At 40.6% G+C, this 20,718-nt stretch overlaps 2 protein-coding genes across 4 annotated transcripts in view; one reads left to right on the forward strand and one right to left on the reverse strand.

Annotated features, from left to right (window-relative positions):
* Positions 1 to 6,523, forward strand: part of lhx5 (LIM homeobox 5) — a 53,342-nt gene extending 46,819 nt beyond the window's left edge. For all 3 annotated transcript variants that reach the window (XM_029445140.1, XM_029445141.1, XM_029445142.1), the window contains 2 exons: positions 1,237 to 1,402; positions 6,040 to 6,523. In XM_029445140.1, coding sequence (XP_029301000.1) covers positions 1,237 to 1,402; positions 6,040 to 6,389 — 516 coding nt within the window. In that variant the 3' untranslated portion in view covers positions 6,390 to 6,523. The remainder of the gene's footprint in view (positions 1 to 1,236; positions 1,403 to 6,039) is intronic.
* Positions 6,524 to 17,677: 11,154 nt separating this feature from the next.
* Positions 17,678 to 19,077, reverse strand: LOC115016926 (beta-1,3-galactosyl-O-glycosyl-glycoprotein beta-1,6-N-acetylglucosaminyltransferase 4-like). Its single transcript, XM_029445039.1, has one exon. The coding sequence runs from the start codon at positions 18,980 to 18,982 to the stop codon at positions 17,678 to 17,680; it is 1,305 nt and encodes a 434-aa protein (XP_029300899.1). The 5' UTR covers positions 18,983 to 19,077.
* Between the last annotated feature and the right edge of the window lie 1,641 nt (positions 19,078 to 20,718).

Here is a 20,718-nt window from a genome sequence, read left to right on the forward strand (position 1 = left end):
GTATGTAATCCCTAAGCAACGCTCTCTCAAGGGGAGCGAGAGCATTTCCATAAAAATGTACCCTACAGTTAGACGATTGTTCTCAATAAGCAGGTGTCGCCTTTGCCGCTGGAGCACATAGAACAGAGCCTAAGTGGTTTTAGGTGTTTTTGTGTGTGTGTTTTTGCTAATCTGCAGCACAGTGGGATTTTGCCTCTGGTGTAGCCTGGCTGGGGTGAGCATACATCATTATGCAGCAGTGATGCAAAGGAGAAACAAGATATGTTATAATGCAGACATTCTTCCATATGATGTGTGGTGAAATCCTCCTTTGTTCCTCTTCAAAGACACTTTATCTAACGTTAGCGATAAGGCTTTTTGTACTCTGATTTGTAGCTTCGACTGTTTATTCTAACTTGTACTGAGGTGTGTGTGTGTGTGTGTTGGGGTACATTTGATATTCCTCTGAATTTTACAAAAGGGAAATAACTTCATGACTGAAAAGTGTTTTATTATATTCAGTCATAGATAAAACACTTAATTTCAAAGCAAGAATCTTCATGCGTTTCCTCAGTCTTTTGTGCTTTCCAGAGTTATGTTCTAACATTTCTATTATATTTATATATATATATATATATATATATATAAAAGAGTGAATTACAGGTGCAAAAGGCCTCTGCTGCAAACCCCCCCCCCCCCCCCTGTGTGATTCTGTAATTGCACTGGAAGATGTTGATCTTATGTTTGGTTAGTGTTGAGTGTCACAGCATTTTAACAGGTTGTCACTTTTAGTTTAACTTTCACACAATTAGTTGATTTTTCTTTGTTTTAATGCTGAGATCCAAGAATCTAAACATAAAATAGCTGAAAATGAAAATAGAGTTTAAAATGCTTACGAAGCCGTCGGTGCCGCTGAAGTGGGACGAGTATGAGCGAGAAGCTGATATGTGAAGAAGTAGTTTGTCGTTTTTGAATAAGATCCATTTAAAGGCTTAAATAAAAAAACACTTTTTAAATTTGAATTCTTCTTCCAACACAAACTCTGTAACTGAGCATGAAATTAAATAAATCAGTGAATTGACCTTCGAAGTGATCAGGATTCAAATGAAGTTGAAAAAAATTAATTTGTTTTTGAATTCTGTCAGTTTGTGTTTGTGCACGATGCAACAGACCGAGTCTTGTAGTCTGACTTCATGACTCGCTGATCGAGGAGTGCAATAGTGACAATCTCCTTCTTGTCTCTCTGGTTTGACGCAGGTTTGGTTTCAGAACAGAAGATCCAAAGAGCGACGAATGAAGCAGCTGAGTGCTCTGGGGGCCCGGCGGCACGCCTTCTTCAGGGGCCCGAGGAGGATGAGGCCCCTGGGAGGCAGGCTGGAGGATCCGGACATCTTAGGACCTGGAGCGTACGGTTATTACGGAGGTAAGAAATGAAGTATTCACAATACACGCAGGGGTCAACTGATACACATTTAGTTGCACGGTCCTGTATGTTCCTTAAATATACTGTATCACGCTAACCATTTGCAATATTAAAGTGACATATAGGGTGATATGCTATCAGGAAATGTGATCACAAAAAGAACCTTTGCTGGTTTCACTCTCACTTAAAAAAATAAATGTTGTGTAACTTAATTGCAACCTTCAGCGGGCCCAACAAGGCTGATCGTTTCCGTGTGAAGCTGCAGGAAGATTAAATAAAGATTGTAACCTCAGGATAGTTTATTTGGACTTTGAGGGTCGCATGAATTTTTAATCTATTCATCTTTTGTTCAAAGACGCAACATACGCAAACCACTTCATTTGACAATAACCTTGTGGGCTATTCAGTCAGTGCGTTTGTTCTGAGAGAGTTTCAGTTCTAGTTGGAGAAGTTTATACATAAGGATAAAATAAAAATAAAAAAGCATTGCACCTGCTCAACTGTCACATTCTGCCACTGAGTTACACAGCGCTCATGTAAGCAGATGTGTTCAATATCAACTCTAATACACAGATTATATTGATCCATCCAAACTCTTTAAGAACAGAGATTTACGATTATAGCAAGTGTGAACTCTGTGTGTGTCTGTGGCACTCTGTCACTCTTAAGTTTTAATAAAGATGACCTTATTGCCCTCACTTCTCGAGCGTCAGTATTTCTATGTAAAGTTGCTAATATCTGCTGTGTCTTCAACAAATTCAACAAACAAAGACTTTACACGTTACAGCAGATTCATCAAAAGTGTTTAAGAAAATAAAAGCTTTGCTAATATTTTAAGTACTCGACGACAGACTGACGTACAACTTCATATAAAAATATATTCCCGATACTCGAGTGTAACCTTTCTGGTCCAGTATTACAGCTGTTCGCTCTGTAGCAGTGAAACATGACGTTAGATGGTGTGAAAACATGAATGTGCTGTTACAACTATTTGTATCACTGACCTGCGACATAACATAATACTTTAAAAACAGTTTAAATGTTAATATTTGACAGAAAAATTAATGTTTGATCTTGGCAAATATGTGTAGTGCTGGAGATAAAGCACACCTAGTTTTCTGTTTTCCACATCTGCACATTAATTGCTGATAAAAGGATAAGCTATTCATTCTTTTACGCTGTGTTTTTCCTTTCTTACTCGTGTGTGCTGGAACACAATGCTCCATCTCCAGTCGGTGGAGAGACTCCTTCAGATCACTATTCCATCATAAAAATCTGGATTGTATTTTATTAGAGCCACTGTTGGTCAAGAGAAAACCTCATTTTGTGACAATAGCAGATGGCTAGCGTGTAACAACAGCACACCAACACAACAACAGCTCCACATTGAACTGCAGGAATAAATCAGATGCACCTGTCATGTATATCAGCAGTTTGTTTTTCAAGGACAGCCTGAGAGCCATGGTTTCTATACAGCTCCTGCACATCTACCTCAAAGGCCCGGGCATTGAGGATACAATGAGCAGGAGCTGTCAAGGCTGCAACGCAGGGAGTGGGAGGGGAAAACGGAGGACAAAACCTTCATCCCTCACTCTCGTGCTTTCTTCGCACGCTGCTTTTCACACCCTTTTGTGCCGCGGCAGCACAGGCCAGTCTGCTCGCCTTTTATCGGAGCTTTCTGCTTCCTTATGTTCCTCTGCTGCCGCTTAGAAAGGGAGGAATACCTGCGTGTGGTATGGTGCGTCTGCATGCGCGAGTGTAATTATACTTTGCAGAGCCAACGCCCCCCTCCCTCAATCCCCACCCCCATCACACAGACACATACGCCACACAGGCCACAACACAAGCTTGTTGTTTATTCTCAAGGTCGGCCGAACTAGCAGGGGCGAGATCAAATATTAAGCTTGTTTGTGAAAGTCATGTCACCTCTTCTCTTGATAATTCCAAAAAGCCACGGGCAACAGCAAATAAATGCAGTTGTTATTATTGTAACATGTTTCTTGATATCTTGATACCTGTTAGTTCCAAACGCTGCCTGTTTAGACTGAAATAGGAGTGAGAAGAGCATATGGTGGGAGTGCAGAAATGCTACATGCAACATCTGGGGCAGCTGGATAAAGTCTGCCAATCGATCTCAGTTCAAGGTGGTGTTGAAACAGAATGGATTTAATGTAACTGAGGTAATTTGGAGCAGTGGGGGGGGATGTAAATGTGGAAGGAAAATATAGAAGCAGGAGGCAGGCAGAGGTTTGTAATTGTTAATGGAGGCAAACGGTGTGTAAAGTAATTGGCTACATGTGGAGTGGATGAATCCTTTAGAAACTGACGGTATGTTTTCTGATAAACAACTCAAGAAACGTGATTTTAGGGAATAGCACGTCGAATGAATACGCAAGGATCAGTTCTTGCAGAAAGCTAAATGAGAAGATCGATGTCACTCTCATATCTGTCCGTCGAATGTGAAGCTACAGACAGAAGACAGTTAGCTTAGCTTAGCTTAGCTTAGCATAAAGACTGTTAAAAGGGAAACACATCGCCTAGCTCTGTCCAAAGGCCGAGATATAGTCCGGCTGTAATAGCTTCCTCAAGTCTTTACCGCCAAACAACCAGCGTGTTTTTGTAAGCGGTAAACAAATGAGCCTTTGTGCTAAGCTAAGCTAATCGCTTACCGGCTGTAGCTTCATAGTTAACACACAAAATACGAGACATGAATAAATGTATTTCACAAAGTATTCAGTTAAAGTTGAGCGGTGCACCTCTGACAGTGAGCCAGCTGTGTTCAACTACACACAGACTTTACATGTAATGCTGATCACAGACTGCAACACGAGCTCTGCTGCCGGTTGGTTTTTTCCAATTTTGTTCTGAACGGATCTCAAAGTGGTTTGGATTCATGTGTGCACTGCTTGGAAACCATAACGGTGTCTTACCTTTTGTGTTATCTACAGGTAGTTTAGATTTTGTATGTGAAAATACATTTTACTGTTATTTCTTTTAATCGAAATTTTAAAACCCACATAAATACAAAAGCTTCTGCTTAGTGTTACTATACTTTAGTTACAAAAACATATTTTTTTACAACCCTTTGTTCTGAATCCCTGAAGATACATTCTGAGACTCAGTCAAATTCATAAATAAGGAATGAAAATGTCTCCCTGTTAGAGGTATGAATATGAATATACCTGTAGATATCAAACATGAGTCTGGTGCTCAAACTGTTCCCAAACCTCTCAGAGGCGTAAACATGTCAGTCAGTGTTAGAGGTTAGCTAGAGAATATTTGTAAATCCGAGTGTGTGCTGGAGATTTTCTGTGAAAGCAAGGAATTTGTGCTGTATTGTGTCATTAATACAGTTTCTGCTGCAGCGCTTTGAAGTAACTGGCATGAGGAAAGTTTAATTATTTTTACACAATAAAAACATCAGTCAAGAATCGAGCTTTGCTCAAATATTGCAGAGAAAGATTGTGTTAAACCTCAAGTTCGGTCATTCGTGTTCCCCAGTGGATGAACCCCGCTGGCTGTGGTGCTGCCCCGACTTCTCCTGGAGCACCAACATATGTGCTGTGGATGTGGAATAATGTACAGACTAAAGAAGCCATTGCTCCTGCTTAGTGCATATGTTGATATATGGATGACACCATTGAATAGAGGCTTCAGAAGAGATCTGCTTAATGATTTGCTGACAGTGTTGTCTTATGATGATTGGGATGCAGCACAATTGCTCTCCCTGTAAAGATGGAAATGGAAGCTGTCACGACTGACTCGACTTATGTGGAGAGCTGTTGATGCTCCAGCACTGTGATTGAAGATAAAAAACAACAGCAAGGTGTGGTTTGCATGGAAAATACTAATCAGGTGTCCAGAGGTGCAATAATTAAACTTTTACTAAACCTAACAATTAATTGGAAAATATTTTCATCATGTTTTTAGTTATTTTCAATTAAAATGTTGCTATTCATTGTCTGCTTCCAGCTTTTGAATATGACGCTTGTCTTCCAGTTTGTATTACTGTAAGACGCCACATTGGGCTTTCTGACGTTTAATACACCAACAATTAACCGATTGATCTGTAAAACAATTGGCAGATTAATTGATGATGAAAACATAATTGTTAGTTGCAGCCCGAGATGGATTGCATGCTGGGAATAATGGAGCGTGATCTGTGTAGCTCAGGAAATAGCCACAGCCCAGCGAGGTGGATGAGAGGGATGTTGCTGGAAGCTGCCTCAGCCGTGACGGAGAGAGATGCAGGCGACAGGACCTGGCAGGGCTGCAAGGAGGCTGCAATCTCATTTTAGAGTTCCTCATCCAAATCCAGAAGTTTCAGTAGGGGAATCCATCGCGGTGCACGCATGGCTGCGAGCTGAATCAGTGAGGGAGATGAATGCAGTGTGTTAAAGGCGAGAGAACTGAGGTGGAGAGGTGTGGAGTTGTTTATACACTCAAATGAGGCTGTTGGAGACCGGTTGGTTGGAAATTGGACATGATCAATTCCACCACTTAGGTTAGGGGTGGAGGAGTGTGTGCACTGCTGTGGGGAACTGTGAATGTTATTATGTATATTCACAGTCTTTTAAGAGAAAGTATAACCCCCCCCCCCCCCCCCCTCCTCCGTGTATTCTCCTGTCCCTCCACAGAATACCAAGGCGACTATTATGGACCAGGAACTAACTACGACTTCTTCCCCCACGGCCCTCCATCCTCGCAGGCTCAGTCTCCAGCCGAGTCGCCGTACATCCTGAGCTCTGGACCCGGACCCATGGAGGGATCAGGCCACCACCCTTCAGACGACCAAAGGTTCACGGACATGATCTCCCACGCGGAAACCCCCAGTCCGGAGCCGGGCCTACCGAACTCCCTGCAGCCTATCCCGGGGGAGGCTTACGGGGGCGGACCCAGTCCTCCTTTCTCCTTGGCTAGTAACTCCAGCTACAGCGCTCCTATGTCCCACCAGGGCCAGGAGATGGGAGAGAGCACAGCCTGGTAAAGGACAAACAACACGGACCATTCCTGGGCTGAATGTCAGCCTAGTTAATTCAGGAGATGAAAAAAAAAAAAAACACATCGTGGAGTGAACAATAAAGCTGAAATTTTTATGGAGGACTTTTTAAATCACAAACTGATTTTCACAATTGACGAACAGATGGAGACGGAAATGGAACCAAGAACGGGACAGCCTGCTGGAAAAAGTAATATTTGCTGCCCAGTAGACCCTCCAAAGCATATCCCTTCCTGGATTACTGGACTTGAATTATTTAAAAAATAATAATTTGCGATTCCACCCAGCAAAAATGCTTCTCGCCTTCCCCTTGATGTTAACGAAGGTATCTTGTAATGCTCTAGGAACACGTTAGAGAGAAATGCCAAAGGGGACATCTTTAGTTCTCTTAATTTCTATTTCTTTTCTTTTTTTTTTAAAAACACGTTGCTTCAAAGCAATATTTGTTTTTCCATTCTGTTCATTGCTAAGTTGCCACTGTACCCTCAATATTAAAAAGACAAAGAACCAGGTTTTAAAACATGCTTTAATGTTCATATACAAACATTGTATGTGGCGATCGAGACATGATACGTTTAGTCAAAAACGTTGCTTTAAACATTCTCTGTAGGACAATATGTTAAATCAAAGGCTGCTTCTTGATAGAAACTGCACACACACACACACACACACACACACACACACACACACACACACACACCTCTGGCATTGACTTTCTCTAGCACACATCTCAGATTTAAGTCCCTTAATGCACAAAAAGCGTTTTTGATCATAGCTCAAAAAGAAGGATGTCTATACCATTATTCGAAACACGGACACAATTATACAGACACTTGTACTTACTCAAGCACACACACACGCATGCACGCACACACGCACACACGCACGCACGCACGCATGCACGCACGCACGCACGCACACACACATCCAGCCGGCCCTGATAGTTCTGCTCTGCAGACTGCTTCTCCTGACCTTCCTTTTGTTACTGTCCCTTTTAAAAAAAAAACATGTTTTAATGGAAATGATTTTCAAAAGAACATTGAACCCATAATGGAGAATCTACTTCAACAGCTGAGGTCTCCTTCCTCTAAAGAGAGAAAACAAAAGAGGGGGCAGACAACATCTGTGACATTACCACTGTCTGCTCTGAAGCACTCATTGCCATCTAGTGGCCTTAAGACACACTGAATTAAAAATCAGCTCAAAGCAGCGTCCGGCTGTGTGTATGTGAATGTCTTTGTGCTGCAGAGGACACATTTGAGGTTTTTTTGTCTAAATAATGACAATAGGTAATTCTTTAGTTTCAGGGCCGAGTGTCATCAGGGCTCTGATTTGAAAAGTCAGCCTTTGTGGAACTACATTAAAAGAAACAATATTTCCACCTCTCCTTATAATACAGCTCCTGAAAGGAGTCATGAGTATATCGGATATTATTCAATACAAAAACCTCCCGTAATTCGTCATTTCAAACCCATCTAGTCTTTCGCCATTGTTTCTTCACACACAATATGTCTTAAACAAAACACATCCAACACTTCTGACATTATTTGCGTTTCCTTTGAACATTGTATAAGATGGAGATAGAGAGTGTGTCTTATTTCTGATGTATTGAGATATTCTTGGATACAAAAGTGAGCGTGTGTGTGCGTGTGTCTGAATGCTTGAGGCTGTGCGTATGCGTGCTCGTGTGTGTGTGTGTGTGTATGTGTGTGTGTGTGTGTGTGTGCATTTAAGGGAGGGAAAGGGGCAAGGCTGTATTATTTCTATGTAAATAGCACTGGTAATAAAACCTTCTCTTACAACTTGAAGAACTGGATTTCTTCTTCAGCATCATCACACGGTTTATCTTCTAGTGCACGTTTACTAGTACAAGAACTGTGCTTGTGTACCATTTCTACTTAAAGAAATACTAATTTTCCATTCCATGCACGCTCTACACATCTACATCTATTTGACAACCGTAGTTATTTACTTATTTTGCAGATTATTTGTTTTAAAAACAAAATATATAATGATCTCATGTGATAAAATAAACCACCGAACAGAAAGTTATTTTAATTTGCTCCATCCAAACATTTAAATGTTGGGTACCACTCTCTAATAAAGTTTATTTTATAAAGACGTGACTTTATTAATATTTCTTTACTTATTATGATTTTAAAGATTAATTAAAAAACATTTCTTTATCTTTTTTTAGGGACAACTTTTCTGTTGTAAGAATCAATTCAACATACACTAAGAAATGTATTTGACTTATTTTACAAATAATACTTTAAATGTGCATTAATTGATACTTTGCAGCCTGTTGGGTTCAGCACAACAAGCTGAAGCACAACACCAACATATTGGCTTATAAAGTTGGTTTGGTGAACACACTTCCAGCTTCTTGTCTGCCGCCTGGTGCAGGCAGGTACCACACGGTGGGTTTATCCGAGATCTTTCTCTTAGAACAGCCTGCTGTTGAAAAGGAGACGGATGAGACCGGTGAGAGTCAACCGAAACAGTAAAGCTCCAGAAACCAAAAACAATGAGCTGAAAGAGCCAAAACACTCTGTAGAGAGGAGGGAATGATAATGATATGTGTGTCACCACTTTCACATTACACACAGTCATTTGATTTGTTGGTATAAAAATATTGATCAGCTTTAAGTTTCTGTATCCATCTAAAATGTTGCATCAGCAAAAATAAAACCAGCTGATAACCGAAGTGGAATCATCTTTTTCTGAGGCCGCAGGCACAGACCCCGGACCAGAAATGTCCTTCTTGCATGAAACTGACTTTTGAGCAGCCCTGTCCCTCACCGGGTCCCTCTGAGCCCCCCCCCATCCTCCTCTTTATCCCCTCCTCTGGCTCCACATCCCCTCCTCTCGCTGAGGGGCCAGGTGGGCAGACGGTGGCCCAGGTCTGCAGTAATTTTCCCCCTGACTGGTTTTAATGTAAAGGGTAATGTGAGAGGAGACAGGCACACACACTATGTGTGTATTATATATATATATATATATATATATATATATATATATATATATGCACACGCACACGCACACACACACACACACACACACAGAGGCGGGTGTGGTCCTCAGCATCTACCAGTTCATTACCAAGAAGGTCTACGTCCTCCTAATTTATTTCTTCTCTGCTCCCTCTGTTTATCCTCTGGAGTATTTTCCTCAATTCTGCTTTTTTCTCCATCTCCCTAGCTGTGTTTCTCCAGCACAGCAATACACACACACACACACACACACACACACACACACACACACACACACACACACACACACACACACACGGAAACCTGTGCTGGGATTTGAGCACTAGTAAACCTCCACGAAACACCCTCAGTAACCTTCACCTTATTTTCACCAAGTAGCATCTGGTTATCATTCTCACACACACATAAAGCTGCACACTCACATTTGCAGCTTCTGTATCACACACACACACACACACACACACACACACACACACACACACACACACACACACACACACACACACACACACACACACACACAACAATCCCATTAACATCAGTACTTTTGTAATGGATGTGTTTGCGATGCTGCTGTGGGAGAGAGGAGAGACCTGGAGTAGCTGTTATAAATCACTCGCTTGTTCCCCCTCCCCCCCTAACACACTCACACACAAGCACATACATACATACACACACACACTCACACACACATAGGTCCTCTATTGGCATCACTACATGGGGCGCCCATTCACTAACTCCGCAATCACACACTCTCTCACACACATACATACTCGCAGAGCCGTTTTCTCCCCCTCCCACTCTCTTTACCGCCTGGGGTGGGGAAATCCTATTACCCTATGAAGAGGAGGAACACATCATTAATTACACTCACATACTCCTTTACACACACAAACATATCTATATGCCAGACTCAATTGCAACACACACTGACACACACACACACACACACACACACACACACACACACACACACACACACACACAGCAACTCATATTCTCACACATAACTCTTATTTTGAGCTGCTATATATTTGTGCATTTCTCTGTCAGCTGCACCTTGACAGGTGACATTAGAGCCGATCTGGTTTATCTGATAACACACACACACACACACACACACACACACCTCTGCTTTAGCGAGGAATATGTCAGGATGCGGGAGAGAGCAAAGTTACGATCGCCGAGAGAGATTTCAGGCAACATGGACAGGCAGATCAGAGACTGTCAGAGTGTCACCCTCAGATTTATCCAGAGCCTCAACAGCCTTTTCAAGGTTTACTAGATAGATGGATGCCATAAAGTGATACATGCACACTATAAAATGAACAGAGGAGGGGTAAGCCATGCATAGCCAGGCTGTCAGGGTGAGTGTTTATGCACCCAGGTGGGCACCTTTAGGACACATTAAGTCATGGCTGTCCAAGCAAAAATAGAAGAGCCGGTTTCACTTCAGTGAGGGGACGCAAATGTTCTACAATACAGGTTTTTAATGACCCTGAACAATGAGTTGCATCATTTATTGCATTATGGAAATTTTAATTGGTCTGTATTTTTCGTCTTTAAGTTGCAAAAAAAGAAATAAATGAAAATAGATAAACAGCAACAAATTGTACAAGATACACTGACCAGTAAAAATACTAATACTAATACACATGTTCGTATACAGTGTGCCTACAGATGCACTCACACTCTGGTACGTTGTATTAAAACATCAGGATAGAAAACGATTTGTCGGGTGTGATGGGATATCAAACTATGACCTTTTATTTGTTTAACATTATTTTGAAACAATCTTTTAAATGTATGAATTTGACTTCAGATTAAACTTAATCTGCAAGATTGTTTCACAGGAAATAACAGACAAAATGTGTCCAATATTTCAGGATGCACAATAAAACAATATTATAGTAACATGATGAAAATATGTAGAGATAAATGTCTGGTCATCGTACGTAAGAGGTTAAAAACGAGGGTTAATTCTGATGTATCCCATTTATCTAAAACATAAACTTTCTTAAAATCAAAGTATTCAGTAACAACATGACTTCCCTTCATTTTCAGAGTCAAGACATTCCAGCTTGTACAACCTGGGAACCAGAAACCAGGAAATGTGACAGTTTTAAGACAAAAGAGAAAGAAGTGTGCCAAGCATCCACTGACGCACAGCCACAGCGCCACCAAGTGGATTCAGACTGTACTGACAGCGCGGCAGTAAGACAGTGAGAGCCAAGACCTTTATTTAGCAGCAAGTATATTTGAAGTGCTTTTTTTAAAATCCGGCCTAGCCAAACAATTATTAAGATCTTGTGCATTTAGATATCAAGGACAGGGGATGCAAAAATGAATACAATAAATTAAATTTAGGAGAAAAAATACAAGTTTCCACAGAATTTCCACATTATAACGCTGACATGGCGGCTTTGATAGTGCAGCAACTGCAGCTCTAGATTTAACAAATAGTTCTCACCTCATTTTTAACTAGTTCCTTTCTACATTTAGAAAAGTGTGTATGTCTCATTTGCGGGGCGACGGCAAAGCGGCACATTGTGGAGACACTTTGGTACGTGTCACAGAAGCTACCATGCTAACTAACTAACTAACATACTAACTAACTAACTACCTGCAGCACTGCGGGCAGAACAAGCCGTGAGTTAAAGGCACCTTTGGACAGCAGCATCTCTTCTCACGAGGCCGGTAACAAGTCACACAAAGCAACAGAAGCTTCATTTAGAGCTGCACTTTTTTTAATAAAGTACAAGAAAGCTTTTTCGGACGAAGAGGTCTTGAAAGGTGCAATGATGGTTTTTGAAAACATTGTTCAAAGATGAGAGGAAAGATTCCGATGTCATCTCCACTCTGCTTTACACACATTCTTTACAACCCCAACAACTTCTGCTAAATCTTTGACAAAGGCAAAACTAGTATTGTGAAGCAAAGACATCCAAACAGTTTTTACCACCACTGTCATATTTCTAAAAGCCCCCCCTGAGTGTCATGTCATGTACTCACAGGCAGCTTTAGGATTTAGTAATCAAAATGTGAGAACAGTTGTTGGACTGTTTCAATAACTGCCTCACACTCCTGATGAACTCTGAATTACGTAGGGTGTTTTCTTCCTTGAGCTTTGTTACTTATTTACTCAAGGGGGGGGTCAGCTGAGGCTTTACCTTGGGTCCAAAATCAAGTTCCATGTGCATGCAAAATGTCAGTGTTTTACATGTGTGTGTTTAAAACCAAAGCAGCCAAAGGAAGGAATCAGAGGACATTATTATTGTTTGAGAAGCTCAAACTCCTGTGTTCAATGCAGCCTGGGTAGAAACTTGACACGTGTGAGCGAGGGGCCGCAGAGAGCTATTTGGGATTTTGGTATGACTCACCCTTTCCTCTTCCCTTCTCACACTTTTTCTGTGTGAAAACTTGAGCTGCTTGATTTAACTGATAGATGAACATGAACCAAACACTTGAGATGCAAAGTTCAACACCAAAAACATTTTGCATATCCAGAAGAAGTTTCACTCTCTGGACAACTACAACCCCTAATTTAGCAATGTGTAATGCATGATCTGTTCCTTAAAGAAATGTCCCTGGTAAATATTGTTGCCGGGTTAGAGAGAGTAAGAAGTTTCTTTGTTTGAGACTTTAGTCCACTAGCAGACTGCACTTGGCTTTAGTAGTTAAGAGCAACAGTGACATAACTATGTGGTTATGTGAGAGATGTCAAGCTAAATGTCAACTCAGCAACACTTCCTGCCTTTACAGCAGTGTCACTGTTCATTAAGAAGTCTTGTATCAATATTTGTCAAAACCGACTCATTTTCACTGTGAAGTCTCATGTGCACCTTCAATTACTTAGAGAGGTGCGTAGCAGGAAATGTCCAGAGGCAAGAGAAGAGAGTATTCTCGCAAACTGTCCTTTAGATAAGATGTACTTTATAAATTACAAACAAAGACGATGCAAATATAGAATAAGATGTATAACATATTGCACATGCTCACTTGTAATGAACTTACCTGAACCTACACATTTTAAAAGTCTAGAGCAGGGGTCTTCAATGTTTTTCAGGCCAAGGACCCCCAAACTGATGGAGAGATGGAGCAGGAACCCCCTACTATATATATATAGTATATAAATGTGTTTTATATTAAACTGGGCCTAGTGCCATGTATATAGCTACCCTGTTATTGTGCATTCAATACTAAGCTATTCAATTAATACTGAATGTGTGCATTGCTGACTGAAAGATAACTGCCTCCATTTATCCGTTCGCTACAATATGTTGGATTCATGTTCATGTGTATTTAAAGACATTTAAATTTGTGGAAAAAAAACTTTATGACCCTCCCTGCAGTCAACAGGGGGTCCGCGACCTGTTGAAGACCTCTGGTCGAGACTACCTTTTTTTAAAGGAATTTCCACAAGTTAGAAAGTATTTATAGTATTTACTGAAAGATAACATTGGTATTATGTATTTATTATTTGGTAAGTCCGCCCGCTTACACTAAACCCCCTGCAGGAACTTCTCACTGTGTGGCTGATATTGTGTATGTCAGTGCCTCAGAAATAGAAAAACATCCCACTAATGAATGTTTCTATCACTTATAGTTTTCATGCACTGTTGTATTAACAGTGAAAATGTGGTATTGGAAAGTCTCTGTTGTAAAGCAGCGTCCAGCTATGTTGCCGTAGTGAGTGAAATGTTATTATAACAAATAGGAAGGATGGACAAAAACTGGTTTTAAGAAAGGAAAGGCTGATCATTTTGGAAACTGTGCAGATAGGGGGTTTGCTTGTGGAAAATCAAAGCACCATACAATAAGAACACAGTAGCTTCAATGCAATAGGAACAAGAGCGCACCAGCTGCAGACTTAGCACAAATCTCCACTTAGGATGCTGCTTTTTCCACAAAGCTCTTTTTTCTGATCCAGGTTTTACTTTAGAAAGTCAGTCAGGCCCCCGCACACTCGTACTCATAGACTCTCTGTTATACTGCCACTCTGTAAATATGACAGCTTAACAGTTTTGAAACAGCTCTCACCTTGAGCTCGTCTAACCTGCCGGCAGATGAACTCTGAACATATTGGCTTTCTTTGTGTATCAGACACGACTGCTGTTAGTTTAGAAATAAACACGTACACAGCACAGCACATACAGTGAAATGTACACTCTGCATCCTCCCGTCCTAGTATTAGGAGCAGTGGGTAGATATTATATTATCAGTGCCCGAGGAGCATTGTGGGGGTTTGGTAACAAGCTAACTGACATTTAGCTTGTTACCAACCAGTTAGCTGTCAGTTAACTGTCAGTTAGCCTGTTACCAACCAGGCTGAGGTTGGTAACAAGCTCACTGACAGTTAGCCTGTTACCAACCAGTTAGCTGTCAGTTAACTGTCAGTTAGCTTGTTACCAACCAGTTAGCTGTCAGTTAACTGTCAGTTAGCCTGTTACCAACCAGTTAGCTGTCAGTTAACTGTCAGTTAGCCTGTTACCAACCAGTTAGCTGTCAGTTAACTGTCAGTTAGCATGTTACCAACCAGTTAGCTGTCAGTTAACTGTCAGTTAGCCTGTTACCAACCAAGCTAAGGTTGGTAACAGGCTATTAGCTACCAGTAGGCCTATGTTCAAAACACGTATTTCTACCATCGGCAAAACTCTGACAGAGGTTAAAGTGGATGATTGAACGCCGCTAATAAGCTACAATAGGCTACTCCCTGTTCTGTTTTATAGGAAGCGCAGGGTTAGCTTGCAAGATGAGTCATCAGAAATACACATAGCATGTAACAAGAGATTAATTAATAATGAACAGAGATACAGGATAATAATTTGTTATGTGGTTATAACATTTAACAAAGCATTTTTCAGAATAATAATCCTGGTGAACGTTGGTCTGTTTATGTTGCTTTCAGCCCCTCAGTGCCCTCGATGCATTTATATTACCATTGGCGCCAAAGTCTAAGTGTGTTTCCACACAGAGTGGCTATAAGTATTGGATTCACTGAAGTATGAGGGGTTGCCAAATTATCTCAATTGACTAAATTCACAGACCGTCAACTGAGTGTCTCTGCAGCTCGGCTGTAGAACCAAATAGCAGCAGAAAAACTGAATCTGGACAAACACCTGACTCCTACTGGTGCACACAGGTGTAGGTCATGTCGCTCGCTCACACATTCACGAACCAGAACGCCTCCTGAAATGAATTTACTGGAAGAAAAACCATCGACATTGACCCAGGAGCAGTTCCCGTGTTTGTAACTAAAACTGCAGCGGAGGAGAAATGAGAACAGGTTCCTGTTTCAGTGTCAAGTGCACATTAACGCCTCTAACAAGCTGGAATTAACCGGCGTTTTGTTCTTCTTCAAACTTCACAATAGAAATAGAAGGTTAGGAGGTTTCAACCTCTTCGATCTAACCATTGAGTAGACTGCAGAGGGCCCGCAGATTTAGAGCCCTTTTTGCACCATTGTGGCACTCGCGCTTCACTGGGCTGGAAAACACGTTTAAAATCCAAGTTATAACAATATTCTCCCAGTGTCATGCAACACTGTGGGGACATTCACTAAAAGGAAGTTTCAATTTATTTCTTCTTTTAGGGCCAAAGCTATTTAAAATGTTAATAATACATCTGGTGTATAAAGTTCTTATCCGTTGAAATAGGAAAAGAGGAAGAAAAGCATCAATATAAAAGGTGATTCAAAGCTTTTGAATGCTAGTGTATATTCATAATTAGCAAAAACACTAAAAAGGAAGAAAGTTAATACATATGAAGTTAAACTACAGAGAAATGATTCATGTTATACTGTATTATACCTATAAACTTTATAACTTCCCCTTCCCCTTTACTGGCAGAGACAAAACTTTCTATATCAATAGAAATAAATACTTCCCATTTATAAACTATAAAAAGGTTTCATGAGGTTGTTTTCTACTGTATATTCGTATAATTCACTGTCACCTGCATTTATCAACTGTGCAGCAGGAGTAGATGCAATAGTAGCTCAGTCCGTAGGGACTTGGCTTGGACAGGTACTTTGAGAGGGACCAGTTCACCTCCTGGGCCGAGGTGTCCTTGAGCAAGGCGCCAGACCCCCACACTGCTCCCCGGGCTTTTCGATAATATAATAGCTGCTGCTAATACTAGGACGGGTTAAATGCAGAGTCTAAATTTGATTGCGTGTGCTGTGCTGTGTATTGACAGAGTATTTGTATATGTCTTAAACGTGTCTTAAAGCTCCATAATGCAGCTAATTTAGCACCTTTTATTAAGTTGACACAATAACAAGAAACATTCAGTTCAGTGTGAAATTTATTCTGATAATTAAAAATATATTTCCAATCTTACTACCAGAGTTTTTGAAAACATACAAGCCTGTACACTAAATGTAAAGATGAACACCACAATATGTCTCTATATAAAGTATATACAGTATGCAACCTCCGATGATCTACAGTTATCCCCACAGCCATCACCTAAACATTCAACATGAAGCCATGCTTTTTTCTTTCTTTGCACCGCATGCCAAAGCAAACAATACATACAATACATGCATACATGCATACAACATGAAATATGTTTCTTAGTTCAAGTAGTTCAGATGAAAGGTGTTCACAGTGAGCAGCCTAGATTATTCTGAGCAACAGGAACATGTTTCAAGGTTGTTTGTGATTCTACAACGCAGAGTTGCACAACAAAATACATGTTGTGGTTGTAAAAGGGGATTTTTTTTTTACATTTTGGTGTAGAGCCTCTACTTATACATATCTAAATAGGTCAAATAAAACAAGAATATGCATGGCTCCACTAGAGATATTTAGGTGAACTGGCCCTTTAAGGCGACAGCTATTTATTATAGAAAATGATTTGCTTTTAAAATTCCTTTTAAAAATGATTATAGCCTCTGAAAGTGGCTGAGGCAAGACTGTGAGTCAGTATAAGAGACAAACAGATCATAGAATATTTATAATGCCATGTTTTAATAAAAACAGGTTTTGCTAACTATGGTTGCAACCAATGATTATTGTAGTTATTAATAATCTATTTGTTTATAGAACTGCGAAAAAAGGCCTTCATGATTGCTTAAAACCCAAGAAGATGACATCACATGTGTTGTTTTGATTGACCAACAGCCCAACATCCAAAAAGGAATCAATTTCCTACAATCTTAAGTAAAATAAAGCAGCAAATTCTCACATTTTTGGAAGCTGGAACCAATGTGTCAAAGAATACTTTTCGATTACTCGATCATCAAAATGAATTTTCTGTTGATCGACTACTCCCTTTTGATTAACCCTTATGACATGCATGAGATGCCACTGACTGGAATGACTTTTGTTTTTCCTTCAGTTTCTCCTCAAGGCACTGAATAAGAATAGGGTCCACTTTGGGGTCGAACTTATTGGCGAACCAGTGGCCGTAGTTTAGCAACCAACGCAACTCGGCTGCACCAAAAATACAAACGCTGCGGACGTGTCCCCCTGAGCAGGGCGGGTATATCTTCTCCTCCAGGTATTGCCACTTCACCAGCCTGGTCTTACTCATCAGGTCAGTGATGTCAGGCTGGGATCTGGGCACCTCTCCAGGCACCCCTGGCAGTCGAACAAGTGTTGCCCAGAAGTGTTCGTCTGGAGAGTAAGTGTCCTCTGACCAGGCCAAAAAATCTTTCACTACAGCTGAGGAGTCTATGTGCTCCACAAAGTCCCGTGACAGGACAAAGTAGGCATTGCCGGAGAACATCTCTATGCCGTGTGGCGGTGGGGTCTTTTTGTTCTTCGTTTTCACCGGCAGTTTTTGATATTCAAAGCTGGCATCCTTCAGCTCGTGGTGAAAGGTAAACCTCTGCTTTTTCTGCTCACTGGGCCGGCTTGTCTCCAGCATATTAGCTCCATTTAACTCCTTTAGTTCTGACATCAGCTCGATGTTGGACCTGAGGGGGAAATCTTGGCCGCAGAGGTTGATCACATACTTCCACTGGACTTCAGGCTCCAAAAGGTCCGACAAACAGTTGAGATCAGCTTTCAATCGACTGATGCTCGCATAGAAGACAGACTCTCGCTTGGAAGCGATGAAGACATTTGGCAAACAGCGGGCTAAACCCTCCACAGCCGAGATGAACAGAGCTGAGGACTTGTGATCATAGTGGATACAGTAGATGTTACTGGGTGAGTACAGCGCTTTGATGAGTCGCTCTATCATCCATGCAGATTTATGCACAACCAGTGAGTAAGCAAGAGGAAAGTCTCTCTCCTCGTCTGAGACACACACATCATCATATCCTCTGGACTTGATGAATAATGGGCAGTTTGAGGTGAGGTTAACCAGACTTTCATCTTTGTCCTCCACAACTTGTTTCCGTCTGATGATCAGCGATTTACCCACCTCCACTGGGTCCATGTCATATATAGCCAAACAGTTAATGTTGTACTTGTGATATGTCTGAAGGTCATCGGAAGCGGCTGGGGGAGGTACAGACTCAAGGATGTAGCTGTACTTCACACTGAGCAACAGCAGGACACATAGAGTCAGCAGTGACAGGAGTGAAGGAATGAATGGCTTTCTTATCGGTCTCAGTAAAAAACATATTCTTTTCATTCTGTGGAGAGAAGAAACAGGTTAAGTGGGAAGAGGAACCCAAACTAACTTTAGGGCTTCACTAACATAAGGGTCAAAGTCAGACCTCACCTTGATCCATACCATTTACCGACCTGCAAACTGTTTCATCAAGTCACATCCTGAAAGTTGTAAAAACAAGGATACATTAAAATGTTCTGATTCTTGTGTAATAAAGCTATTCATTAATCAATCGTTTCCTTAAACAAAAACTTTGAGACGCAACTTACCGATGTCAGGAGAAAGAATTTATCTTCTGTGCCATTTCTACTTTTTACGCACGACTGGTGCGACATCTATTGACAATATAAACTTAAACCAGATCTCCAATAATCGCATTCCGAGATTTAATTTTCCACATTATCTAAAGCATAAAGAGGGTCAACACGTTCTGAACGTCAGCATGCGTTAAATCGTTGTGTCGGTGACCGGAGGACAGCGCTGCGCTCTCAAAAACAACCCGGAAAGAAAGAGGGAGGGGTTGAGGGAAACTAACTACCGCTAACTGCCCTAATTACAGATACGATCTGCAAAAATGTTGTTTGGAGTTTCATAAGTGACCAGCGACGTTAAGCAAAGACCAGTATTGCATGTAGAATATTGTAAAAGTGAATACAATTAGTCAATTACAGACATCCATGCAGCTGATTAGAGAGGATGCATGAAAAACCTCGTGGTTTGTGTCATCTGAACTCACTTAAAGAAGAGGAAAGAGAGACAGAGAGCTGCAAAAGTTCAAGAGTACCGTGGCACTCTGAATCCAAAATAATCTCAAGAATCTTTCTTTTTTATTATGAGAAAGAAGTAAGAAAAACCTGTTTACATTGTCAACCCTATCCTGTTGCTCTAGATTGAAAGATGAGATGTCAACACTCACTCAAACCAGTCTGTATTTACAATCTCCCAGAATCTGTGTTTGTGTCACCTGTGTTTCCATCATCACAAATGATGACATTACAATCAGCACGCGCTGTATAGTGTCTTCTCAGGCCCGTGTGGACAAACTTCTGAAGGTTTGGAACAACATATTTTTTAATTTGGCAAATTCCATTTGGAGTTTGGGAATTACGGATTTACATATCCAGCATTTACACACGTAATAATACAAAATAAAGAAAAGCCATCTGCTGTGTTTTCTGAAATGAACACACTCTACTCCAATCCACTGCATTACAAGAGGATGCAGTGGATGGTCTTAGTTCTGCAGCTTTGAAATGCAGCTTTAAAACATAGCTTTTTAGTAGAGGCAGTTATTTGTGAAAAGGATTATCATCTAACTTTATTTCCATTATGTAATTAGCAGTCCATATGAAGTTGTTACAGAAACAGAACGAGAAAGAAGCAGCAATACATCTGTGGCTTCACATTCTTTTTTGTGAGCAACTTTTATTTTCATTTTAGAACAGATGACACCATAAATGTCAAATATCAACATACCATGAGGAGCACAGAACAGCTTATATATATATATATATATATATATATATATATATATATATATATATATATATATATATATATATATATATATATACTCTCATGCTACTCTGTGGCCTCTTTATTAGGTGCACCTGTACAATCTAATGCAATTCAATGCAACAGCTCTGCCATAAATTACACCTTGATGAAGTTTATAATGTTCAGTTTTTGTTAACATTGTCGGGAATGTGAAGCCTACATTTAATTATATGTTTATTATTAAGGTTTGTAGTTTTTAG

Source organism: Cottoperca gobio, chromosome 12 (assembly GCF_900634415.1).
Source record: "Cottoperca gobio chromosome 12, fCotGob3.1, whole genome shotgun sequence".
NCBI lineage: Eukaryota > Metazoa > Chordata > Actinopteri > Perciformes > Bovichtidae > Cottoperca > Cottoperca gobio.

Coding starts and splice junctions, on each gene's coding strand:
- LOC115016926 (XM_029445039.1), bottom strand. CDS start 18,982: ATGAAAAGAATATGTTTTTTACTGAGACCGATAAGAAAGCCATTCATT.